General features: G+C 45.0%; 1 protein-coding gene and 1 long non-coding RNA gene across 2 annotated transcripts; one reads left to right on the top strand and one right to left on the bottom strand.

The window, feature by feature from the left end:
• The first annotated feature begins 943 nt into the window (after positions 1-943).
• LOC147020775 (ATP-dependent RNA helicase DHX33-like) lies at positions 944-14,232 on the top strand. The gene is made up of 2 exons (XM_085896418.1): positions 944-1,685; positions 9,897-14,232. Exons 1-2 carry the CDS (start codon positions 981-983, stop codon positions 11,316-11,318), a joined length of 2,127 nt encoding a protein of 708 aa, XP_085752544.1. The 5' UTR covers positions 944-980; the 3' UTR covers positions 11,319-14,232.
• A 6,973-nt stretch (positions 14,233-21,205) lies between these two features.
• Positions 21,206-23,484, bottom strand: LOC147020776 (uncharacterized). The gene is made up of 3 exons (XR_015061958.1): positions 23,017-23,484; positions 22,594-22,676; positions 21,206-22,099 (listed from the first exon to the last, which is right to left on the bottom strand). It is a non-coding gene; the product is annotated as an uncharacterized LOC147020776 (long non-coding RNA).
• Positions 23,485-24,005: the final 521 nt, after the last annotated feature.

A 24,005-nucleotide genomic window follows, 5' to 3' on the forward strand; every position in this document is an offset into this window, starting at 1 on the left:
CGAATGACTCCAATTTATATTTTCATTCCCCCTATTTCATTCACTCATTCCAGAGCATTCACAATGCGGAGATGAAGCTGCGCTGGTTTTGTCGTTGCTCCTTCCAATCTTCTTCTTCTTCTTCTTCTTCTTCACAGAAACCCTTTACCTCTCGGACTCAGCTCTTGTATCTGCAAGATCCGGATCTCCTTAAATACTAATCACATGTACACATCCTCACATAGACGGTGCTTTTGAGAACGTATATTATGAACTTTTAAATATATTGGGACATTTGCTTTAAAGTTTCGAAAAGTTCACGTTACTATTTAAACATTATTCCATTTATCGTATTGTAATTTCGTAAATACATTATTTATTTCGTAAATTACACGATATATCGTGAATACGTAAATACATTATGACGCGTTTCGCTATTGGCTTAATCAAGGCACGTGACGAAATATCGGAAGTTGTTGTTTTTTAATTTTTTAATTTTTTAATTTTTTTTTTTAGCCGACAAAACCTTGAGGACGCTGCTCGTGGACACATTTGTCCTTGTTATATCAAAGCCACCAGAGTGAACGCGTCTCTCACGCCCAGGACGGCCCTCTCTTCGCTGTGCCTGCGGTTCACCAGTGCGGTAGTTTATAGCGCAGTCTGGAATCGAACTCGTGCTACGCAGGTTACCTCCTGAGCTATTCGCTGAACTGAATTATAGGACAAAACGAACCTTCCGACGACGTTTCCGAATCGAACTTTCGAGAGTATTTTTGTGCGATGCGTTCGGCCATGACGGTATCGGTCGCTGCAGTAACGAAGTTTTGACGAAAATTAGTTAGTTGTCCCTTCGAGATTATTATTATTCCTCCCCCGGTTATAATAATTGTGCTTGATCTTGTTTTTTACATGGTGTCACCGACTGTGATCCGAAAACAAAAATTCGTGTTCCGACCGAACGAAGTGAACGACGCTCCGAGTCACGTGGTTCGTGTCGTGCGATGATGGCGCCGCGCGGTGATTCGCACGTTCCGTACAAACGGCCGCGGCTCTCATCAACGGGCGATTTGGCGAACGACAGACTCGGGTTGCCGATAGCCGAGGCTCGCCAAGCGCTCGTATCGCAGTTCCGTCGGCTCGACACGGCCATCGTCGTGGGCGACACGGGCTCGGGTAAGAGCACGCAGGTACCTCAGTATTTGCTGGACCACGTGGTCCCGCGTGGCGGGGTGGTGTGCGTGAGCCAGCCCCGGCGAGTCGCCGCCATCGCGTTGGCTTCTCGGGTATCGAGCGAGCGCGCGTCCGTGCTGGGCGCACAGGTCGGGTACTCCGTGCGTTTCGAGCGCGCGCTCAGCCCCGGCACGACGCTGTGCTTTTGCACGGACGGCGTGCTGTGCCGCGAAGCGATCTCGGACCCGCGCCTCGCGCGCTACGACGTGCTCGTGCTGGACGAGGTGCACGAGCGCGCCCTGCACACGGACGTGGCGCTCGCGCTGGCACGTGCGGCGCAGGGGGCGCGTCGCGGCACGCGGAGACCCCTCAAGCTCGTCGTCATGACGGCCACGCCGGACGTGCTGCGTCTTCGTCGGTACCTCAACGGCGCCCCCGTGCTGTTTGTGCGGGGCAGACAGCGAGCCCTGGAGCTGCGCCATGCCAAGTCTCCTCAACTGGACTATTTACACGCGACTCTGGTTACGATCTTCCAGGTTAATAATATAGTATAAATTATTATTACAGCGGCGACATCGCGCTCTTATATAATTGGCTATTCTGTCCTGTGTCTTCTGTCGCACTTATTGTTGGGTGTGATGTGGGTGGGGATTGCCGGGTGGATTGTGGGCGGAGATTGCAGGATGGATTGTGGGCGGAGATTGTCGGGTGGATTGTGGGCGGAGATTGCCGGGTGGATTGTGGGCGGGGATTGCCGGGTGGATTGTGGGCGGGGATTGCCGGGTGGATTGTGGGCGGAGATTTTCGGGTGGATTGTGGGCGGAGAATGCCGGGTGGATTGTGGGCGGGGATTGCCCGGTGGATTGTGGGCGGGGATTGCCGGGTGGATTGTGGGCGGGGATTGCCGGGTGGATTGTGGGCGGGGATTGCCGGGTGGATTGTGGGCGGAGATATGCCGGGTGGATTGTGGGCGGGGATTGCCGGGTGGATTGTGGGCGGGGATTGCCGGGTGGATTGTGGGCGGGGATTGCCGGGTGGATTGTGGGCGGGGATTGCCGGGTGGATTGTGGGTGGGGTTAATGCAGAAAAGCGGCGTTTTTTTGTGCTGAATCGTTTTCTGTGTGACGCCGGAAGTTGATTTTCTGAGCCGGAAGTGATGATCTTCCTGTTCATTTAGTTGTTGGCACGCAGCGTTGTAACTCTCGTTACATCGCGCTGTTATATAATTGGCTATTCTGTCACACTTATGGCCGCGTACGTCCCTTTGATTTGAGGGCTATAAATAGAAATTTGTCCAACGTCACAACTCTTCCCATCATGCATGCGAATTGACCGTGTCTACATTTAAATTTTATAACTGCAAAATTGTTTCATCATTCTTAACCGAGACTTTTACTGCTCCCAGCCGCGCGATATCGAAGTATTCACTTCTTGTTATTATAAATAATATGGAATAGGCGAAGCCTAGAAGCGAACGTAGAATTCTTCTGACATTCGATTTCTGCAATTTCCGATTACTTCGGCCTGGATTTGGGATCGCCGACCAAATAATGCAAATCACGATTAAAAATTATTTTTTGATGATGCGGGAGATATCTTTATTACCTCAACATTACCTTCACAACAACAACTACACCACCGAGAACAGGATCTCGTCTGAAAAAAAAAAATCCTCAACATTACCTTCACAACAACAACTACACCGCCAAGAACAGGATCTCGTCTAAAAAATATATATATTACCTCAACATTACCTTCACAACAACAATTACACCGCCTAGAACAGGATCTCATCTGAAAGAATAAATATTACCTCAACATTACCTTCACAACAACAACTACACCGCCCAGAACAGGATCTCATCTGAAAAAATAAATATTACCTCAACATTACCTTCACAACAACAACTACACCGCCCAGAACAGGATCTCATCTGAAAAAATAAATATTACCTCAACATTACCTTCACAACGACAACTACACCGCCAAGAACAGGATCTCATCTAAAAAAAAAATATTACCTCAACATTACCTTCACAACAACAACTACACCGCCCAGAACAGGATCTCATCTGAAAGAAAAAAATTTTCCTCAACATTACCTTCACAACAACAACTACACCGCCCAGAACAGGATCTCATCTGAAAAAATAAATATTACCTCAACATTATACCTCACCATTACCTTCACAACAACAACTACACCGCCCAGAACAGGATCTCATCTGAAAAAATAAATATTACCTCAACATTACCTTCACAACAACAACTACACCGCCAAGAACAGGATCTCATCTAAAAAAAAAAATATTACCTCAACATTACCTTCACAACAACAACTACACCGCCCAGAACAGGATCTCATCTGAAAAAATAAATATTACCTCAACATCACCTTCACAACAACTACACCGCCCAGAACAGGATCTCATCTGAAAAAATAAATATTACCTCAACATTACCTTCACAACAACAACTACACCGCCCAGAACAGGATCTCATCTGAAAAAATAAATATTACCTCAACATTACCTTCACAACAACAACACCGCCCAGAACAGGATCTCATCTGAAAAAATAAATATTACCTCAACATTACCTTCACAACAACAACTACACTGCCTCGAACAGGATCTCATATAAAAAAATAATATTACCTCAACATTACCTTCACAACAACTACACCGCCTAGAACAGGATCTCATCTGAAAGAAAAAAAATTTCCTCAACATTACCTTCACAACAACAACTACACCGCCCAGAACAGGATCTCATCTGAAAAAATAAATATTACCTCAACATTATACCTCAACATTACCTTCACAACAACAACTACACCGCCCAGAACAGGATCTCATCTGAAAAAATAAATATTACCTCAACATTACCTTCACAACGACAACTACACCGCCAAGAACAGGATCTCATCTAAAAAAAAAAAATATTACCTCAACATTACCTTCACAACAACAACTACACCGCCCAGAACAGGATCTCATCTGAAAAAATAAATATTACCTCAACATCACCTTCACAACAACTACACTGCCCAGAACAGGATCTCATCTGAAAAAATAAATATTACCTCAACATTACCTTCACAACAACTACACCGCCTCGAACAGGATTTCATGTAAAAAAAAAAAAATACTTCCTCAACATTACCTTCACAACAACAATATACCGCCAAGAACAGGATCTCATGTAAAAAAAAAAAAAATATTACCTCAACATTACCTTCGCAAGGACAACGACACCGCCAAGAACAGGATCTCATCTGAAAAAATAAATATTACCTCAACATCACCTTCACAACAACAACTACACCGCCCAGAACAGGATCTCATCTGAAAAAATAAATATTACCTCAACATTACCTTCACAACAACAACTACACCGCCCAGAACAGAATCTCATCTGAAAAAATAAATATTACCTCAACATTACCTTCACAACGCCAACGACAACGACACCGCCAAGAACAGGATCTCATCTAAAAAAAAAAAAATATTACCTCAACATTACCTTCACAACAACAACTACACCGCCCAGAACAGGATCTCATCTGAAAAAATAAATATTACCTCAACATTACCTTCACAACAACAACTACACTGCCTCGAACAGGATCTCATCTAAAAAAAATAATATTACCTCAACATTACCTTCACAACAACAACTACACCGCCTAGAACAGGATCTCATCTGAAAGAAAAAAAATTTCCTCAACATTACCTTCACAACAACAACTACACCGCCGAGAACAGGATCTCATCTGAAAAAATAAATATTACCTCAACATTATACCTCAACATTACCTTCACAACAACAACTACACCGCCCAGAACAGGATCTCATCTGAAAAAATAAATATTACCTCAACATTACCTTCACAACGACAACTACACCGCCAAGAACAGGATCTCATCTAAAAAAAATATATTACCTCAACATTACCTTCACAACAACTACACCGCCCAGAACAGGATCTCATCTGAAAAAATAAATATTACAACAACAACTACACCGCCTAGAACAGGATGTCATCTAAAAAAAAATATTACCTCAACATTACCTTCACAACAACAACTACACCGCCTAGAACAGGATCTCATCTGAAAGAAAAAAATTTTCCTCAACATTACCTTCACAACAAAAAAAATTAATACCAGAAGCGAACGTATAATTCTTCTTACATTCGCTTCTGACTTTACCGATAACTTGTTCACAGCTGTATACACAATTTCCGGTTACTTCGGCCTGGATTCGGGATCAGCGATCAAATAACGTAAATCACGATTAAAAATTATTTTTTGATGATGCGGGAGATATCTTTATTAAAATCAGTCGAGGAAATATACACCATGTTTGATATTATTTGGGTCTTTCATGTCTCCGACGATGCCTTTATCTCCCGGCATGCATCATTCCCCATGACTAAAACTTGAAACAAATAAAAAAACCAGAAGCAAAAAAAAACGGAAGCAAAAGGGTCATAGCCAACGACACGGATTCCAATTGCCAGGGTATTGTGTTGTTGTTGTCGTTTCCTATTCTCTCATGTGCACGCGTTAAGTATGAAGCTCACTACGTTCGCTATTATTATTATTCATGATATTTACTTCAACGCCCATAATATATCCTGTCAATGTGTAACCACCATTCTCTGGTTTTGTATTTATTTATTTGTTTGTTTGTTTGTGGCCAAATACTTGTTCCCTAAATAGTAGATGTTTCTATTAGGATGGTATTTCGATAACTAACGATTGAACATCACAAACGTGAGCAAGGAAAACTTTACAAAGCATTCGTGATGTTCCATCAAATCTGGACGTGATTCAAATCGACGAGCTGGAAGCCGTCCGTGGTTAAAAAAAATACCACGATCGGATTAAATAAATGAATTAAAAGGACACCTTTTATTGTTGAACCGGATGAAAGAACTCAAAATGTTTTTAAATCATATTTCATCGCAGTCTGACATCGTTGATTCATATTGGTACCTTGTCCATTTTACACAATGAACAATGAACATGTACCGATCATGAGTTCAAACTGGATTTAAATATCCTGACGCACACCCTCACACACCCTCACCACCACCTAATTTCCCACCCTGTGTGACCACGCCTCATTTTCATAAATGCCAAGGCGAGCCAATGAAAAAAGGAAAGAATTCACAAGGTTTCAGAAAAACGATGATAATAGAAAACTAAGACGCCAAGGTGAACAACGAATAGCCAAGATCATGTGAAAAAAGCCAAGGAGTGGTCACACTGGTCACCCCCCCCCCCCATTCGCTCCCTTGCACCACAGATCCTTTCCATTCTCACACAATTTCCTCTCAATGTTGGCAATGGCTTCGTCCGCACGGATAGCACCCCGCTTCTGTGTGGTGGTTTCTCGGGCTTGAACCGCTATTTGTGGGACCAGCAGGTCGCATTTCCTGCTCAGAAGTTCCACTGAAGCACAATGGCGCCTGCCTCAACGACTTGCTTTATACACATCGTTGAAAGTAAATGATGATAGGTTTGGTTTTTCACAAGGTCGAGAGATTCCCCGAAGTACTCGGACAAACAAAGATTTAGGATGGGTTTTCTGGTATGGTCTCCGTTGGAGTTTTTAAAGAGAGAATGGTGGGAAACAGATGGCTGCCTCCGTCACGCCCAAACACGAGATGGTATTCAAAGAATACATACCCCACACAGTCTTGAGAAGGACTTGGTGTGGGCCAACTCTTGTTTTATTTTCTTCAGGTTTTTGTGTTTTTGTCCTTTGATCCAATATGGCCGTCAGACCACGTGACCGATGGCGTTATCTTGATCAAACCATATATCTTCTGAGTAGTTCAATTAAAATTTGCATTGATTGGTTTCCCTTTCGAAGATTTTTCCCTTCGATCCAATATGGCTGCCATGAGCACGTGACGCATGATGGTCATTTTTATGAAAATCCTGTTCAAATTTCAGTTCGATCGGATGAAAATTGAGGATTTAAATTTCAGAAAATCAATTATAAATACAACACCAGAATATCTTGGTTGGATAAGTGTCCACCTACCCCCACCCCCTTATCATAGTGATTGTAAATTAGCTCAGGTGTCACCAATCACCTTCAAAATCACACACCAAGTTAATTGGTCTCCACCTGTATTAAATATTCGTGATTATGATTATTACCTCCACCACTGAAGGTCAAGGAGGTTATGTTTTCACCCCTTTCTATCAGTTTGTCTGTGTACATGATATCTCAAAAAGTTGTGCATGGATCCAGATGAAATTTTGTGGACAGGTTGGGTGTGTGACAAGGACGAACTAATTCGATTTTGGTGAAGATCCGGATCCAGATACGACTACTAGAATTTTTAAGGTGATTCTTCACAATTGAGAGATAGGGCCAAATATGATATATAGCACGATATCTCATAAAGTTGTGGATGGATTTGGATGAAACTTGGTGGACATGTTGGATGTGTGACAAGTTAGAATTGATTCAACTTTGATGAAGATCCGGATCTGATAATTTTTTAAGTGATTCTTCACCATTGAGAGACGGGGCTAAAAACGATATATTGCATGATATCTCAAAAATGTAACGAGCCTGATATGTTCTCGTGGATCAGGCATTGCGTGGTGGAGGTATGCGCTCTACTGGGTCCCCTTTTAGTTTCATAATAAAATCAGCTGTTCCTGTAGGTTTCCTCCCCTGGGTAGTGCATTTCACAGCAACGAATCAACCATGAGCACCAAGGAGCTTTCAAAATACCTCCATGAAAAAGCTGTGGAAAGGCACAGATCAGGGGATGGGTAGAACAATATTTCAAAGGCCTTGAATATCCCGTGGAGCAGAGTCAAGACGATCATTAAGAAGTGGAAGGCGTATGGTACCACCCAGACCCTGTCTAGATCATGCCGTCCCTTCAAACTAGATGACCAAACAAGGAGACTGATTAGAGAGGTTACCAATAGGCCAACGGCAACTTTGAAAGAGCTACAGGTCTTTATAGAAAGACTGGTCACTTGTGTGTACGTGACAACAATATCCCAAGCACTCCACAAGTCTGGCCTGTGCGGTAGGGTGGCAAGAAGGAAGCCATTGCTCAAAAAAGCCCACCTTGAGTCCCATTTGAGGTATGAAAAAAAACATTCCAGAGATCCATGTGACAAAAAGTTTTGTTGTCTGACGAAACCAAATGGAACTTTTGGGCCAAAATGCAAAACGTTACGTTTGGCACAAACCCAACACGGCACATCACCCAAAGAACACCATCCCTACTGTGAAGCATGGTGGTGGCAGCATCATGTTATGGGGATCTCTCAATGGTGTGGAATCACTTTTAAAATTCTAGTCGTTCAATCCAGATTTGGATCTTCACCAAGATCGAATCAATTCGTCCTTGTCACAAACCCAGCATGTCCACCAAGTTTCATCCGAATCCGTACACAACTTTTTTGAGATATCGTGCTGCATGTCCTTTTTGGCTTTCGATTTGAAATTAATTTATTTTAATCCCACCAAGGAAAAAAATTGAAACTTGGCACACGGAAAGTACTCTTCATGGGGAATAAGTGTGAATTTTTTTATGATGTCATAGGTGCCTTCGTTGTGACATTATAATTACCGATGTAGAACGCTGCATCTGATCATTATGGAAATTTTTGAGTGTCGTATCAGGATAAAGTGGTCCCCAGAAAAACAAAAAATGATGACCTCATCGGTCACGTGATTCGGCAGCCATATTGTTTTTTGTTTTTTTTAACCTTCAAAAATCTTCTCTGAAGTGGCCGAACAGATCGAGGCGAAACTTTACAAGTATGATTGCCTATCCATGAGGAACAAAAGGTTCACATCAGTGATATCATAGGTCACATGGTTTGGCAGCCATATTGGATTTACCCGAAAACCTACAAATATCATCTTGGCCAGAACAGCGAGGAAGGGGAAACTTCACACAAATGTTCCCCAAGCCTTGGGTGTTCGATTTTTTTTTTTTTTGAAGGAATAATTGATAGGTCGCATGGTTTGGCAGCCATATTGGATTGAAGAAAAATATTAAATAATGTTTTCTCTTGAACCGCTTCATCAATCGACGTGAAACTTCACATTTATGATGTCATAGTGATGGGAAATACATGCTTTAAATTTCAACTTGATCGGACACATGGCCTGGCAGGTAGAATTATTTAATTTTTTAGATTTGGGTTTTTGTTTTTATTTATTTTTTTGGAGAATGGCTCACTTGGCTGTGTCTGGATGGGTTTCAGGGTAGAGGAGTAGCAGCTGAAATGTGAATCCTATCCAGGTTCCTCCTGATGACTTCATCATTGCTTTTTTGCTTGTTTGGGTTCCTTCTGATTACTTCAATGCAGGACTGTACCTATTTGGTCTTCCTTTTGATTTGAAATTCATTTATTTTAATCCAATTCCAAATTCAATTGAATAATATTGAACATCATGGGTCAGGTTCAGGTGTCCGATCAAAGCGGGATTGCATTTCAGCGGGACATCTTGGTGTACCGGGTCATCACTGCCGGCAGTTATCAAGTGACAGTTCTAATCATGTCTTTTAATTACATAACACACCAGCACACAAATACTACATGAAATACACCACACAAAATTATTCAAACACCACACAAAAGAAATCCTGCCGAGGGTCTGCAAACACTGCTCTTTCTCGTTGTTTTTGCTTTGTTGATATATTTATTTTTAAATCTGTTGCTCACCCACTTCTATTCTTTTTCAGGTTCATCGCGAAGAGGATCGAGGAGACATTCTTGTGTTTTTGACGGGCCAAGATGAAATTGAAGCTACGGCACGTATCTGTCGTCAGCTATCTCGTGTGGCTGTGGGCAATGCCGGGGTGCACCGCATAGAAGTTTTGCCACTGTACTCTGCTCTGCCCCCCACTGTGCAACAGCGTGTGTTCTCACCGGTGTCGCCCGACTGCAGGAAAGTCGTGCTGGCAACTAATATCGCCGAGACGTCGCTTACGATTCCTGGCATCCGGTATGTCATTGATTCGGGGGTAGTGAAGATTAAGCGCCACAATGCGGAACTTGGTGCGGAGGTTTTAGCTGTGGGTCCCGTGGCACAGTCGCAGGCAGCACAGCGAGCTGGTCGTGCTGGCAGAGATGGGCCTGGCATTTGCTTTCGCCTCTACACACACAAACAGTTTATGGCACTGTCACCGCTTGCCACGCCTGAGATCCAGAGATGTGACCTTACGTCTGTCTTGCTGAATCTACTTGCAATCGGTGTGCCTAATGTAGAAGATTTTGATTTCATGGACCGACCATCCCCAGATGCCATTCAAGCTTCCCTGCAGACATTGCAGTGGCTTGGGGCTGTAAAGAGGATTGAAACTATAACACAAGGTGCACGTGGGATGCAGGCGGACAATGGAGTGAGGCCATCAAAATCGACCAATGAAGAGCACAGCACCATCAATGGAATGGTTGTAAAGACCGATGACAGAAAGAACAACCAGAAAAAAATTGTTTTAACAACTCTCGGTCGAACTCTAGCAGCCTTCCCTTTGGATCCTCAACTCGCCAAGGCCTTGCTTGCTGGTTCTGAACTGTCATGCTTGGAAGAGATGCTTACTTTTGCTGCTGTTCTTTCTGTTGATTCGTTTTTCTTAACGTCAGCAGGCAGATCAAAGGAAGGCGATCAAGCAGCGACAGCTTGCCTGCGTTTCACCTCACCTGATGGCGATGCCCCAACTCTCGCTGCCGTGTTCCGTGCATATCTTGCATCTGGTAGCAACAAGACCTGGTGCATCGAAAATACCCTGAATCACCGCAATCTCAGACTTGCATCTGAGGTTAGGAAGCAGCTTCGTGACATTTGTGTAAAGCTGGGCCTCAAAATGTCATCATCCCGAAATGAACCTTCACTCCCGCTGCGTGCACTATGCAGAGGTCTCTTTTTGCAGGCCGTTCGTCTGCGCCCCGATAGAAAATACGAGTCCTTTGCAACACACCGCCCAGTAACTCTTGGGCCTTCTTCAGCACTGCGTGCTGTTTCTCTACGGCCAGTTGTTTTGCATCATGGTTTGGCAGCAGGAGGCTCTGCAGGTCTGTCGATGCGGCGAGCAACGGCGGTAAAGTCGGAGTGGTTAGGTGAAGCGCTGCCAGCAGCCCTTGCTCACCGATGGATGATCTGAGCTGGACAGGTTGATGAAAATGGACGAGAGCACAGTAATTTATTGTGATGTTTAATCAAGCTTTTCTGGGAATTTGGAAATGATATGATCAATGTAATTTATTTCTGGTATTTTTTTTTTTTTTTTGTCATGATGTCCAATGGGTTTGGTGGACAGGAATATATTGGGAAAGTCCTGAGATCATGTGTGACGATGACATTTCTATACAGTCTGGCACTGACAGAGTAGCAACAACAGAGGTTGTTGTACTCTGAGAACAATTGGTTCAGGAAGATTGTGGGAATGAAGAGAGTGGATATAAGGATGATGGCCAAACTTCAGGAGATTGTGTGTAGATGAAATTGGTGGAAAGAGCAGGCTAACGTGGACAGGGCATTGGTATGGATGGAGGAAGGCTGACTTCTGAAGAGAGATGTGTTAAAACGGGGAGGGAGGGGTTGAGATGGGAAGGTTGTGTGAAGAGACCGTTGGAGAAGTGGAGAGCGATTGCTGGTGATAGAGGGTGGTGGAGGAGTGTTGTGGACAGAATACAGCACCAGTTGGTCTCATGCTGTATAAAGGGATTTTTGAGGAAGAACTATAAGACTAATACAAATCCTATAAAAATGCTCTGATGGGATACCAAACAGCTCAACAAACTGTGTTGATGCCACTCTTCTTATTTTTTCAATATTTAATTAGAATTGCATGAAATACCTGAGTCTGAGAGTATGGTGCAGATTTCGTGCATTTACCTTTGAACTGTCTCGCCTGGTAGTGGGGCAGATAACAGCAATTTTTGAGAGGAATCGTGCAAATGATGATACTAGCATCAAATTTGGCACATTTGTTCTCCAGGGGATTCTAATCAAATCTGCCTGATTGGCCATTTGAAAATCCAAGATGGCCTCCAAGTTAGCCTCCCGAAGTTGACTTTTTGCTTCGAAGTATTTGTAACTGTCCGATTTGCATGATCTCGGTGTGGATTCCTATGTTTTCAAGCCTGCTGGAGTGGATTTTCCTGTTTTACAGCCCCCTGACACACACTTTTTCTGATTTTGCACCACTTTAATGATTGTCATATGAAGCTAAGGCCTTTCTGCAACCAGGCCCTGGCGAGTAAATGTTCAAAGTTATGCATACCATGTGAATGTTCCTCCAGCTGCTACTGTCCACATATGCAGCTGCAGAGTGCTGTGCAGGGGAGCCCTGACTGAAAGCACTTGCATCTCCGGTTGCAACCTTTCTTACAGGAACACTTGGTCAGTTCCTGACAGCTGGCTGCAATAGGGGGTAGTGTTGTCCAACATATCTGCCACGTCTCTCCTTTCTGTGTCCACCCCCATTCAGCGGGACTGCTCGTGTCTGGACTGGAGATGGTTGCCTGGCCCCAGATGATCCCAGCCTGATAGGCCACACGCTTTGCATGTTCTCTGAGGGCTGCCTGTGTTTGTGGAATTGAGTTGTATGGCCTCTGCTTGCGGGCAAAGAGATCCAGTCTTGCTCCGTCCACACCAGTGGCTGCGCTTGATCTGTCATACATGAAGACAACGAATCTCTCCAGCCTCTGCAGGTCAAGATCACGAATCAATGTTGGATGCTGGCTGAGATTGGTGAATGTTTCAGAAACATCATCAAAGACGTTCCAAGTCTGCCATGCAGTTTTCTTCCCTTTACCGTGGAAGGCAAACACGACGTCACATCCAGTGAACACATGGAAGTATGGGATCCCTCTAGCTTTCTCAGGCCCTATTGCAGAAACTACCTCATGGATTGGAATCCATCGTGCCTTGGCTCCTTGGCCAAAGGCAATCCACATGTTCTCAAGACCTAGTTCCTGTAAGGATGGCAGTACAGATATTGCTATGACTAGTACGTCCGTGTCATTAGCCTTAATGATAATGGACTTGCTACCATCCGTCGTTGCATCCCTGGCGTGTACAAATATGCGAGTGTCAGCTTCTTCATGACAACATGGAGACACAGCATACAGTGACTTCCTTGTGTTGCTAATGGCATCTTCTCCTTTTGTGACAATGACTGTGCTTGTCGTCTGTGCTTCACATATCTTTTCCGCAAGGAAGTGAAACAGCTCATTCTTGTTGCTGTCATCTCGAAGAAAGCTTCTCCAGTTACTTGGGGTCTTACTGGTTCCTGTCACTCTTCTTCTGATTCCTTGCCACCTTTTCGACCTTGCCTCGGACTTCAGACTTGACTTCTTGTACACATCAAACACTACGTCCACCCTCTCGTACCTGGCACCATAGGATTCCACCTTTGGGATGATGTCTTCTTTAGCATAGTCATCAAATATCTTTGAAGTGCGTGGAGGTAGGGCATTGATAAGTGCTGAGCCATCAATGATGACTGCATCTCCCCTTGGTTCTCTGTCTGGGATGTTCACTTGTGCTTCAAGAATTTCAGCCAGCTGTGACTTCTGACATGTATGAAGCTTGCTGCTGTCACTGACAGATGCAGGGTGTGACCGATTCTCATGCTTGAAGAATTCTTGCAAGTCACACTGCCACACTGGGTTTCGCAAAGAAAACATTCTTGTGTTTTAGCTTCTTGGACCTTTCATGGGATCTTACTTCTACTGCCCTCATCACTAGCACCTGCAGGGATTGATCTTTTTTCAGCTCTGTGTAACTTTGTGTTGTTAAATAGAAGCCAGCAACTCTCATGATATCGTGCCTTGTTTTGTCTCAAGGTTTCCTCCATCCCACCACCTTCGTCAAGTCTTGCAGGGTCTGGCTTGATTGGTAGTGCATTGAGTGAGTGAAACAGAGGAATATTCCTTGCCAAGTTCATATACCCATCATTTCCTCTTTTGGCAGGATTGGCCTGGGGGGACTTTAGATCTTCTTTCTTAACCTCCTGACATTGGCAGCACTTGGTCCATACAGTGTTCCATGATTTACCAGTAGAACTCGTGTCCATGGCCAGTATGACGTTCAGGGTCGAGGGTTTATCCTTTTACCACCCTGTACATGTATAATGGACACTTTCCTATATGGGATACAACTAGGTTTATGCATCTGCCCTACACCTGCTCCGATCGTTCATCCAGTGTCATAAAGTCCCGTGCGATCTGTACACCATCCAGATAACGAAAACCCCGTTATCCTTGGCTCGGCTCTCCCGCGCTGGCACGTTCTGTCGATTCAGGTGTGGCTGCTTAACTGATCCAGGGTTGATTAGGCAACATTTGGGACACTAGTAAGTTGTTGCAGTATGATGCCAACAATGATGCCAACATACAATTCCTACTTGGCTGACACTGAACCCCATGCTGAGTTTCACAGCAGTGATGTCACCAATGTGCCTTGGTAGTGCCTGACAATCACTTCTTCAAGAAATTCTTACTTGGCGAAGAACTGGAAATGTTGATTAAAGCACTGGTAAGTGGCCTGGATTCAATCAGCACATCTGTTTCATCAACTTTGTGCACTTCGAAAATTTGGAGCTAGATGTACTCCATCACACGCAGAGACCTGTGTGCTACCCTCATCTCGTTTAGCCCGCGAACCAACGCGGTTTACCAGGGTGTGGCTGATGCCGTGCACTAGCAACTTCTTGGAGCCATAGATGCGAGTTGGGCCAGTGATGAGGACCAGTGCCAGTAGTCCATCCAAGGGATTTGGCTGACTGCTGAAACAAAGGTACGACCTCTAACACTACACCCCTGCATCCCATGCATAAGTAGCTACTACAGCATGCATGTTAAGTCATGCAAACATGAAAATCATAAACAAATGTGCGAAATTAGAAAAAGTGTGTGTCAGGGGGCTTTAAAAACAGGAAAATCCACTCCAGCAGGCTTGAAAACATAGGAATCCACATTTAGATCGTGCAAATCGGACAACTACAAATACTTCTCAGCAAAAAGTCAACTTCGGGAGGCTAACTTGGCGGCCATCTTGAAAAATGGCCGCCATCTTGGATTTTCAAATGGCCAATTGGGCCGATTTGATCAGAAAGCCCTGCAGAACAGAAATGCCAAATTTGATGCTTGTATCATAATTTGCACGATTTTTCTACTATCTACTACACGACGGGTTCGTGGCCTGACTCGATAAGACAGGCATTTCATGCAAAATAAAGAGCAATCTGAGCCAAAATTGCAACAAAAAATTTCTCAACTGTTTTCCATAGATAAATGTCTTGCATCATCTATAAAAACTCTTAAATTGTGAAAAATGTGTATTATTTGAACCCACCCTCGGCATCACTTTTCCGTACATTTTACACAATGCCAAAGCTTATTCCAAGCTAAAATTTCATTGCAAGTCACTGATTTATGTCAGTCATCATGATAAACGACACAATTAAAACTGTGCGTTGTATCAGTCAGAGTCGTAGAATACCAGAGTTGGCAATCTTAACAATAAGTGCCTTGTAGTTACCCAACTGTTCACGTGCAGTGTCGCATCAATTGCACACGATTCGAACGGACCTTTGAGGCATTGAGACCTCTTAGATACCGTAGACTTTTTCGAAAGTTACACACCTTTTTTGTTAAACCCTCATAACCCTGAGACCTCATAGACTTTTACAAACCTTTGATGACTTTATACCCATCAGACATTCAGACCCTTAACACCCGAGACCTCTTTGAGCTTTAACTTTAGACCCTCAAGATCCCTCAAGACCTTTAAGACCCCATTGGACCCTCAAGACTTTTTGGAAGCTTTAACCCCTCAAGACACTCAGAAAGTAAAAGCCATCTCGTATAAAAAGTTTTTAAAAAAGAAAAAAAAAGTGAGAATAAGCTTATTCTGGAACTGAAAATTTGATCTAATAGTGAATTATTGTGAATTACTAAGTGGAAAACGTTAATTAACCAATTGCAAGGAAGAAAGGTCAGGTCAGATATTTGAGCATTTGCTGGAGCAGCACATCGCTGCATCCACTTTCCACTCCAGGGGCCCCGTCAAACCATACCCCAGGCAGAAGCCTGGCTCATCCCAATCGCCTTGAGATGCCGATGAACCTGTTGGAACCACGAGGCACGTGATTGGCCCATTGGCCTCTTCCACTCACGAGGCTCCCTCGCTCAGAGAATCTGGTGAGCAGGATCAGCGTCAGGAAAACGAGCCACATGTCCATACAGCCGCAGCTGACGCTCACGGACTATACAGGTAACAAATCTCATCTGACTCTCAGTAACCACTCATTGTACACAAAATCTGACTCGCGATGCCCAAGGATTCTCTGAAGAGACCTGGTACCGAAGAAGTCATGTCATCATCTCAGATCTCTTTTTCAGCGGCCAAGTCTCACATCCGGAGAGCAAGACTGGATGCACCAAGGTCCTGAAGACTCAGACTTTCGTGGTCCTACACAGGTACCGACAGAATCCACACTCCATGATCCAGTGAATGCATGACTCCCCAGGCAGGAGCCAGACGTCTGTTGACCTCCGGCTCACAAACTGCAGGGGATGATTATAATCACTGCTGATCTCTCGGTGACCACAATATCCTCACCACAAACGGGTACAGACAGAATAGCAGCGTCCAAGACGTCATTGAAAGTCTGGATCTTAGTTTTGACCCAGGAAACCCGTATTGCAAGTGGTTCGTAGTCCCAGAGTGGTTTGAGAATTAGTAAGGTCGTTCGGGCCGGTAAGTTGCCGCTTGGACCGACGGATCTTGGTAATCCCTGCTCGGTTTACACCCAGATCTGGCTCGGTAAACGGTCCGTTCCGCCTGAGGTCCGTCGAGGGTGTGGTTTTCCCCGGTCGTTGGACGATGTGGGTATTTAGGTATATTGAAATTAGGCAACTAACCCTACCCCACGCCGTCAAAATATTGGCGACCACGGTCCGCCAAGGGATCCATGAACTCTCGGACTTATCCGAGAGTCACGACCTAAATTCCTGGTGTTCGGTGGGAGACAACTCCACTGCTCCACCAAGTGGTGGTTTATCGCCACCGACCACCCCCCCCCCCCCCGGCCCGCAACAATACATCATTTCACCCCCACCTTGGCGTTTGTGTCTATTTGCAATGGGCATGAAGTTACACAATCAAGCTTCATGAAGAAGTTGTTGCAAGGAAGCACAAAAATTAAGAAAACTGTCTACAACTTATATGCACATCAACATTGAGGCAGAATGAAGACAAAAAGTGGATATCTTGGTCTTGCTACCTGTATCATTTCCACAACCAGGAGAATGTCTTGGAACCCACCTTCAGGCGAAGCAGAACTTTGTCTCCCAAATGACACTTAATTCCATTGATGAGAGTCGCAGGCCAGACTTAATGGCAGAGCTGAGCTGTTCAGCAAGTTGAGGCTTAAAACTGTACGCGCTGCAATGAGGGCGGACAAGGAGTCGTGTGTGCAAAGAATCTGTGGTCAAGTGATTCTTGTCCTGCTTAGAGAGGAATTAGTGCATTGCGTTCCTCCAAGCCTATCCATCGGTGCACTGCAGTTTGAGCGGAGTGTGGTGGGCTTTTGACAGAGGAGTCCGAAGTTAAGGCCCGCCGGGCTGGTTACTTTAAGCGGTTCTATCAGGCTGTTGAGTTGGATATCAGGGGGTGTAACTATCACTATTGCTGGCGCTCCAATCAACTGTGAACCACCATCATTTGTCGAAACGCAGGCTACGGTGAACCGGTTGAAATGAGGTAAAGCTCATGGGATTTGTAGCATCCATGCTGAACTTCTTAAGGCTGTTGAAAACGCTGCACTCATGTCGTTGTATACATTTCTATTCTATGTCTGGATCACAGGCATCATCCCAACTGACTGGAAGAGGGGCCTTGTTGTCCCTCTCTCAAAAAGGAATGGTGATCGTCAGGACTGCAACATCCACTGAGGGGTGACATTGCTCTCAGTGCCAGGCAAGGTCTTTCCTCGGATAATTCTTGATGGAGCTCGCCACCATCTGCCTCAGCACCAGTACCCAGAGCAGTGAAACACCAAAGAGGTCAATGAATGACCGTTTTGTTGCTCTTTGGGTCCTCACGGAATGTAGATGAGAGTTTCAGCAGGGGATGCTCACAGCCTATGTTGAACACTGCAAAGCATTCGATTCCGTGAATCTGGATGCCCTCTTGAAGATTCTCAGTCTTCATGGATGCCACCAAACCTGATCAATCTGAATTCTGAACTATACTCTGGAACTGAGCGTGTTGTGAGGTGTGGTCGTTCCATCTCTGACATTTCCAGTTGTTACTGGAGTTCTTCAGAGGTGTGTAATGGCCCCCACATTTTTCAGCACTTTTATGGACTGGATTCTGGGGAGGAAGTCAGAGAGATCAAGTTGCGGTGCATTGTTTAGGAATATCACGATCTCTGACCTTGATTAAACAGATGATTCAGTCATCTTTGCGCAGATGCTGGATATCCTTCTGGGGCTGCTCGACGCATTGAATGAGGAGTCGGAGCCATTGGGATTACCAGTTTCCTGCATAAAAACGAAGATCCAGGCTTTCAATGACATCTTGGATGCTGTTATCTTGTCGATACCTGTTTGTGGCAAGGATGTTGAACTCACACAGAGATTCACTTATCTTGGCAGTGATACTCATGTATCTGCATGTTGTGAACCAGAGGCCAATAGACGTCTGAGTCAGACCTGGGGAGTCATGGATTCACTTGATCTTTAAGTTTGAGTCTTTTGAGTTTCACCGAGTCTTTAAGTCCTTGGTGCTTCCAGTCTTGCTCTACGGATGTGACACTTGGACTCTGACCAGAGATCTGAGATGAAGACTTAACTCTTTCAGTACCATGTCTCTTTGGAGAATTGTTGGCCATTGCTCAGGTCAGGTCAGGTATGGGAGCATGTGCCAGAACAGCGCGTCGCTGCGTCCACTTTCCGCCGGGACTCCAGGGGCCTCCGTCTGGCCATCCCCCAGGCAGATGCCAGGCCCATCCCCATCTCCTTGAGATGATGGTCAACCTGCTGCAACCATGAGGCACGTGGTCGGCCCACTGGCCTCCTCCACTCATGAGACTCCCTCGCTGAGAGAATCTGGTGAGCAGGATCAGAGTCAGGAAAATGAGCGACATGTCCATACAGCCGCAACTGACGCTCACGGACTATGCAGGTAACAAATCTCATCCGAGTCTCTCTCAGCAACCGCTCGTTGGACACAAAATCCGACCAGCGATAGCCAAGGATTCTCCGAAGAGCTCTGGTACCAAAGGAATTAAGTCTCCGTCTCGATCCTTGGTCAGAGTCCAAGTCTCGCACCCATAGAGCAAGACAGGAAGTACCAAGGACCTGAAGACTCGGACTTTCGTCCTCCCGCACAGGTACCGGCAGCGCCACACCCCATGATCCAGTGAATCCATGACTCCCCAGGCCCGACCCAGACGTCTATTGACCTCTGACTCGCAGCCAGCAGAGACATGAATATCACTGCCAAGGTAAGTGAATCTCTCCACGACCTCAACATCCTCACCACAAACAGACACAGACAGGACAGCAGCATCCAAGATGCCACCGAAAGCCTGGATCTTAGTTTTGACCCAAGAAACCCGTAATCCCAACAGCTCCGACTCCTCATTCAGCACCTCGAGGGCCCTCAAGAGGATGTCTAAAGTCTCCGCAAAGATGACTGCATCATCTGCAAAATCAAGGTCCGAGATCTTGACATTGCCAAACGATGCACCGCAACTTGATCTCTCCGACATCCTCCCTAAAATCCAGTCCATACAAGTGCTGAAAAGTGTGGGGGCAAGTACACATCCCTGACGAACTCCAGTAACAACTGGAAATAAGTCAGAGATGGTACCACCACACTTCACAGCACTCTCAGTACCAGAGTAGAGTTCAGACATCAGATCGATCAGTTTTGGTGGCACCCCATGAAGACCAAGAATCCTCCAGAGGACATCCCGATTCACTGAATCGAACGCTTTACAGAGATCAACATAGGCTGCAAGCAGCCCCTGCCGAAACTCTCGTCTGCGTTCGATGAGCACACGAAGTGCAAGGATACGGTCAATCGTTGACCTCTTTGGTGTAAAGCCTGACTGCTCTGGACGTTGGTGCTCAAGCAGATGGTGGCGAACCCTATCAAGAATTATCCGAGCAAAGACCTTGCCCGGCACTGAGAGCAGCGTCACCCCTCGGTAGTTGTTGCAGTCTTGGCGATCACCCTTCCCTTTCCAGAGAGGGACAACAAGGCCCCTCTTCCAGTCAGTTGGGATGATGCCTGTGTTCCAGGCAGAGCACAAAACTGCATGCAACGACACGAGTGCAGCATGGATGCCACAGATCTTGACTTGAGAACTTGAGAAGTTCAGCTTGGATGCCACAGATCCCTGGAGCTTTGCCCCGTTTCAACTGGTTCACCGCAGCCCGTGTTTCCACAAGCGAAGGTGGACCACAGTTGATTTGAGGGTCAGCAACAGGGATTGTAACACCGTTGACGTCCAACTCGACAACTGCCATTGCTGGTCAGACTTTATGTACAACGAGCGGTTGCTGAGAGAGATTCAGATGAGATTTGCTTCCTGTATAGTCCGTGAGCATCACCTGCTGCTGGATGGACATGTGGCTCATTTTCCCGACACTGATCCTGCTCACCACTTAAAACTCATGAGTGGAGGAGGCCAAAAGGCTGATCACGTGCCTCGTGGTTGCACCAGGTTGATAGGCATCTCAAGGAAATGGGGACGTGCCAGGCATCTGCTGGGGGGGTAGCCCGACGGAGCTGAAAGTGGACACTGACATGCTGCTCCGGCGCATGCTCCTATAACTGGCCTGACCTGACGTTCTTTTGCAGAGAAATCTGTCAACACGGCTGGTGTATCAGTTTACCACATCAGAAATACCTTTTGGCTCACTGAGAATGTCCATCAATGTTTAAAACCTGTGAATGAATCAGGAGGCAGAAAACATTTCACAACTATTCTTCTCAACAAATGACAACAAAGAACATTCCATAAACTTCGTATTTATTAAAACAACACAATGGTCATTTCAGCACAGAGTAAGAAGTGGAGAAAAGAGGAAATTCACACTCGAATAATTTTAATAAAGAAAGACAACTTTGTGAATCCGTTAACACGAAACCATTGACTTTTGGTCGCAACCACTCAAGAGAAATGTTTCACACAAAAAGATATAAAATAAAACAATGTACGAAAACACTTATCAAGGTAACACTGAATTGGGGGGAAAACAGACAAAACTGGAGAATTTTAAACACATGAACACAAAGATCATCTCAACACCGATTGAAACTCAAGAACCAATCAAATAACGAGATGTCTCCGACTCAAGTTTCATCTCAACACACTGGAGTGTTAATAAATGTACAAAGATGAGTTTCATTCCTTCTTTCATTTCAATGTGAAACACAGAAGAAAAAACGAGGAGATGACATCTTCAGCATCACAAAGAGTAAGAGCGACAACTTCACACCTGTAGTACGCCTGGATTACATTTTTTTGGAGGAGACACCATCTCCTTACTGGATGGTCATTGGTTCCTGAAGGAAGCTCATCCGCCCTTTGTCATGTGCTGTTTTTAGTCTTGACAGGATGACACAGTCACCCTCCACACAAACAAGGCCAGCGAGGGGGGGTCGGTGTTGTCGCTGACATTCCGACCATGCTGCAGGTCGCACTGAGTTACATGTTCACATTGACGGTCCCAAAAGACAGACCTGACGTCGTGTTGCAATAACCAGAAGAGAATTTTCATTCCAGGAGAGTCGTCGTGTTAAACATGTCAGGAGATTCACACAGGAGTGGTACAGCCTTGAAAATAAACATCTCTTGGCTTCAATCCTGGGATGGAGACATTGTGGTTCGGTCGAGTCTTCTCAGGGATCAGGAATCTATAAAAAAATATTTTATATAAATGTCATTTATCCTGAAAAAATTGTTTTCAGCGCACGGAGAAATGAATATCCTGCATGTGAAACACCAGGGTGACAGTTTATAGTCGTGTCGGGATTCAAACCCAGGTGATGTCATGATCTACCTGTGTATCACAGCAATGGCGTATGTGACACTTAATATTTCAAAGCTGCGAACCAAGTGGTGCGTCATAAACAGGGTCCAGGGAGTTTGGGAATGAATAAAGGGGAGAACACAGCTCCAGAAGGGGAGAACACAGCTCCAGAAGGGAGAACACAGCTCCAGAAGGGAGAACACAGCTTCTATGAGGGGTGGGCAAGTGGAGCATTGTAAGAGAAGTGAGTGAAGCATTCCATGAGGAGTGAGTGGAGCATTCTTCGAGGAGTGAGTGGTGCGCCCCTTTGGTTCGTTCCAGCGAGGAATGTGCAAGGGCAAGGATATTACAAAACGTGCATGAAGAGAAATATTTTACCAGGATGAACTCCATTCGTCTTTCAAATGTTGAACGGCAGACATCTTGTCTCTCCATCCAGATGGAATGAGATATAGAAGACCCTAGACACAGCATATTCCACTGGATGGTGCAATAACAAAGAATAAGTTCCAATAAAAAATGATTCAAGAAGCATTTACTCTCCTGACATGATCAGATATCCTGAAGGAAGAAATATTCCAGACCAATCACAGTTCATCTTAGCTTTGCGTGTCATAATACTAAAACCACAAGAATCTCATCTGTGAAAGTGATTTGAAATCGATGCTAATCGACATTTACGGATAAAAATCAAATCCTACCAAGGTAATTTATAAATAAATAATAATCCCACTGAGAAAAGTACATAAATAAATAAAGAAGAGCGACACACGGTCGGCCCTTTGCTGTTTCAAACCGTACCTGGGTTCCTCTGCAGGTGCTGATCCAGGTACGTTCAATCAGAACACAGCACAAGATGAAGAAGCAATGGACAACCCCAATTTACAGGAGAAGTCACATGGGTTTTCAGCACAAACACAGGACACGTGAATGAAGAAAAGGGAGCGAGATGACAATCCTGGTGTTTATACCATGTTTATAACATCCTCCTGCTGGAATCCCTGTTCTCCTTCCTCCATGACGTGACCTTCCAGGCGGTTCACCTGCAACAATAGAATTACACAAACACACGAGGATATGACAAGAAGGGGTACAAAAGGTGACATCTTGTGAGATCATTTCACTTCTGAAAAACTTTGAAAAACAGGATTGTCACAAACATTCCAAGGGGAACTGTACGATCACTTGGAAAACATGGCAAGGAAGGTTCAGATGAAGGGACTCGCACAAGGTTGTAACAATTAGTGAGTGTTTTACCAAATGAGTGTTACAATAACTCACGATGAAAACCTCTCGTGGAGAAAGATAAACACCATGATGATCCCCAGCAATCTGCATCCATCACAGACTCTTGGAAAATACAAAACAGGAGACAAAGACAAAATGAAGAACCAATTCCAAGAACACAAAAATCTCGTTTGGTGGAACAGAGATGATAATGGAGGTGTCCTGGTGTTTATAACATGGTGTAATTTCAATGTGCAGTTACAGGTGAAAGGAGGACAGCGTTTGCTCAGGTGAAGAAAAGCTTGCAGGAAGACAGGCAGGTAGGCCTCTGATATTCGTGGACCAGAGTGAAAAGGTGTGAATGTGAACAACGATGGGATCATGAGGGTAGTGGGGGAGGGGGGCAAGGTAGTGTGATTGAGCAAGATGTAGGGATGGAGGTGCAGGCTTGATTGGGGTGAGAGGCAAGAGGAAGCCCAACGGTGTTGAGAGGGAAATGTGGAGCAGTTTGTGTGTGTTTCGTACAAAACGATTTATGTTTGTAAACCGTGAGTGTTCTTGGA

The sequence above is a fragment of the Eptatretus burgeri genome, chromosome 9 (assembly GCF_056783735.1).
Source record: "Eptatretus burgeri isolate ZD-2024b chromosome 9, Ebu_testis_v1, whole genome shotgun sequence".
NCBI classification, from domain to species: domain Eukaryota; kingdom Metazoa; phylum Chordata; class Myxini; order Myxiniformes; family Myxinidae; genus Eptatretus; species Eptatretus burgeri.

Excerpts from the sequence above, each read along its gene's own strand:
- LOC147020775 (XM_085896418.1), top strand. The coding sequence starts at position 981 with ATGATGGCGCCGCGCGGTGATTCGCACGTTCCGTACAAACGGCCGCGG. Across the intron at positions 1,686-9,896 it reads CTCTGGTTACGATCTTCCAG|GTTCATCGCGAAGAGGATCG; the intron begins GTTAATAATATA and ends ATTCTTTTTCAG.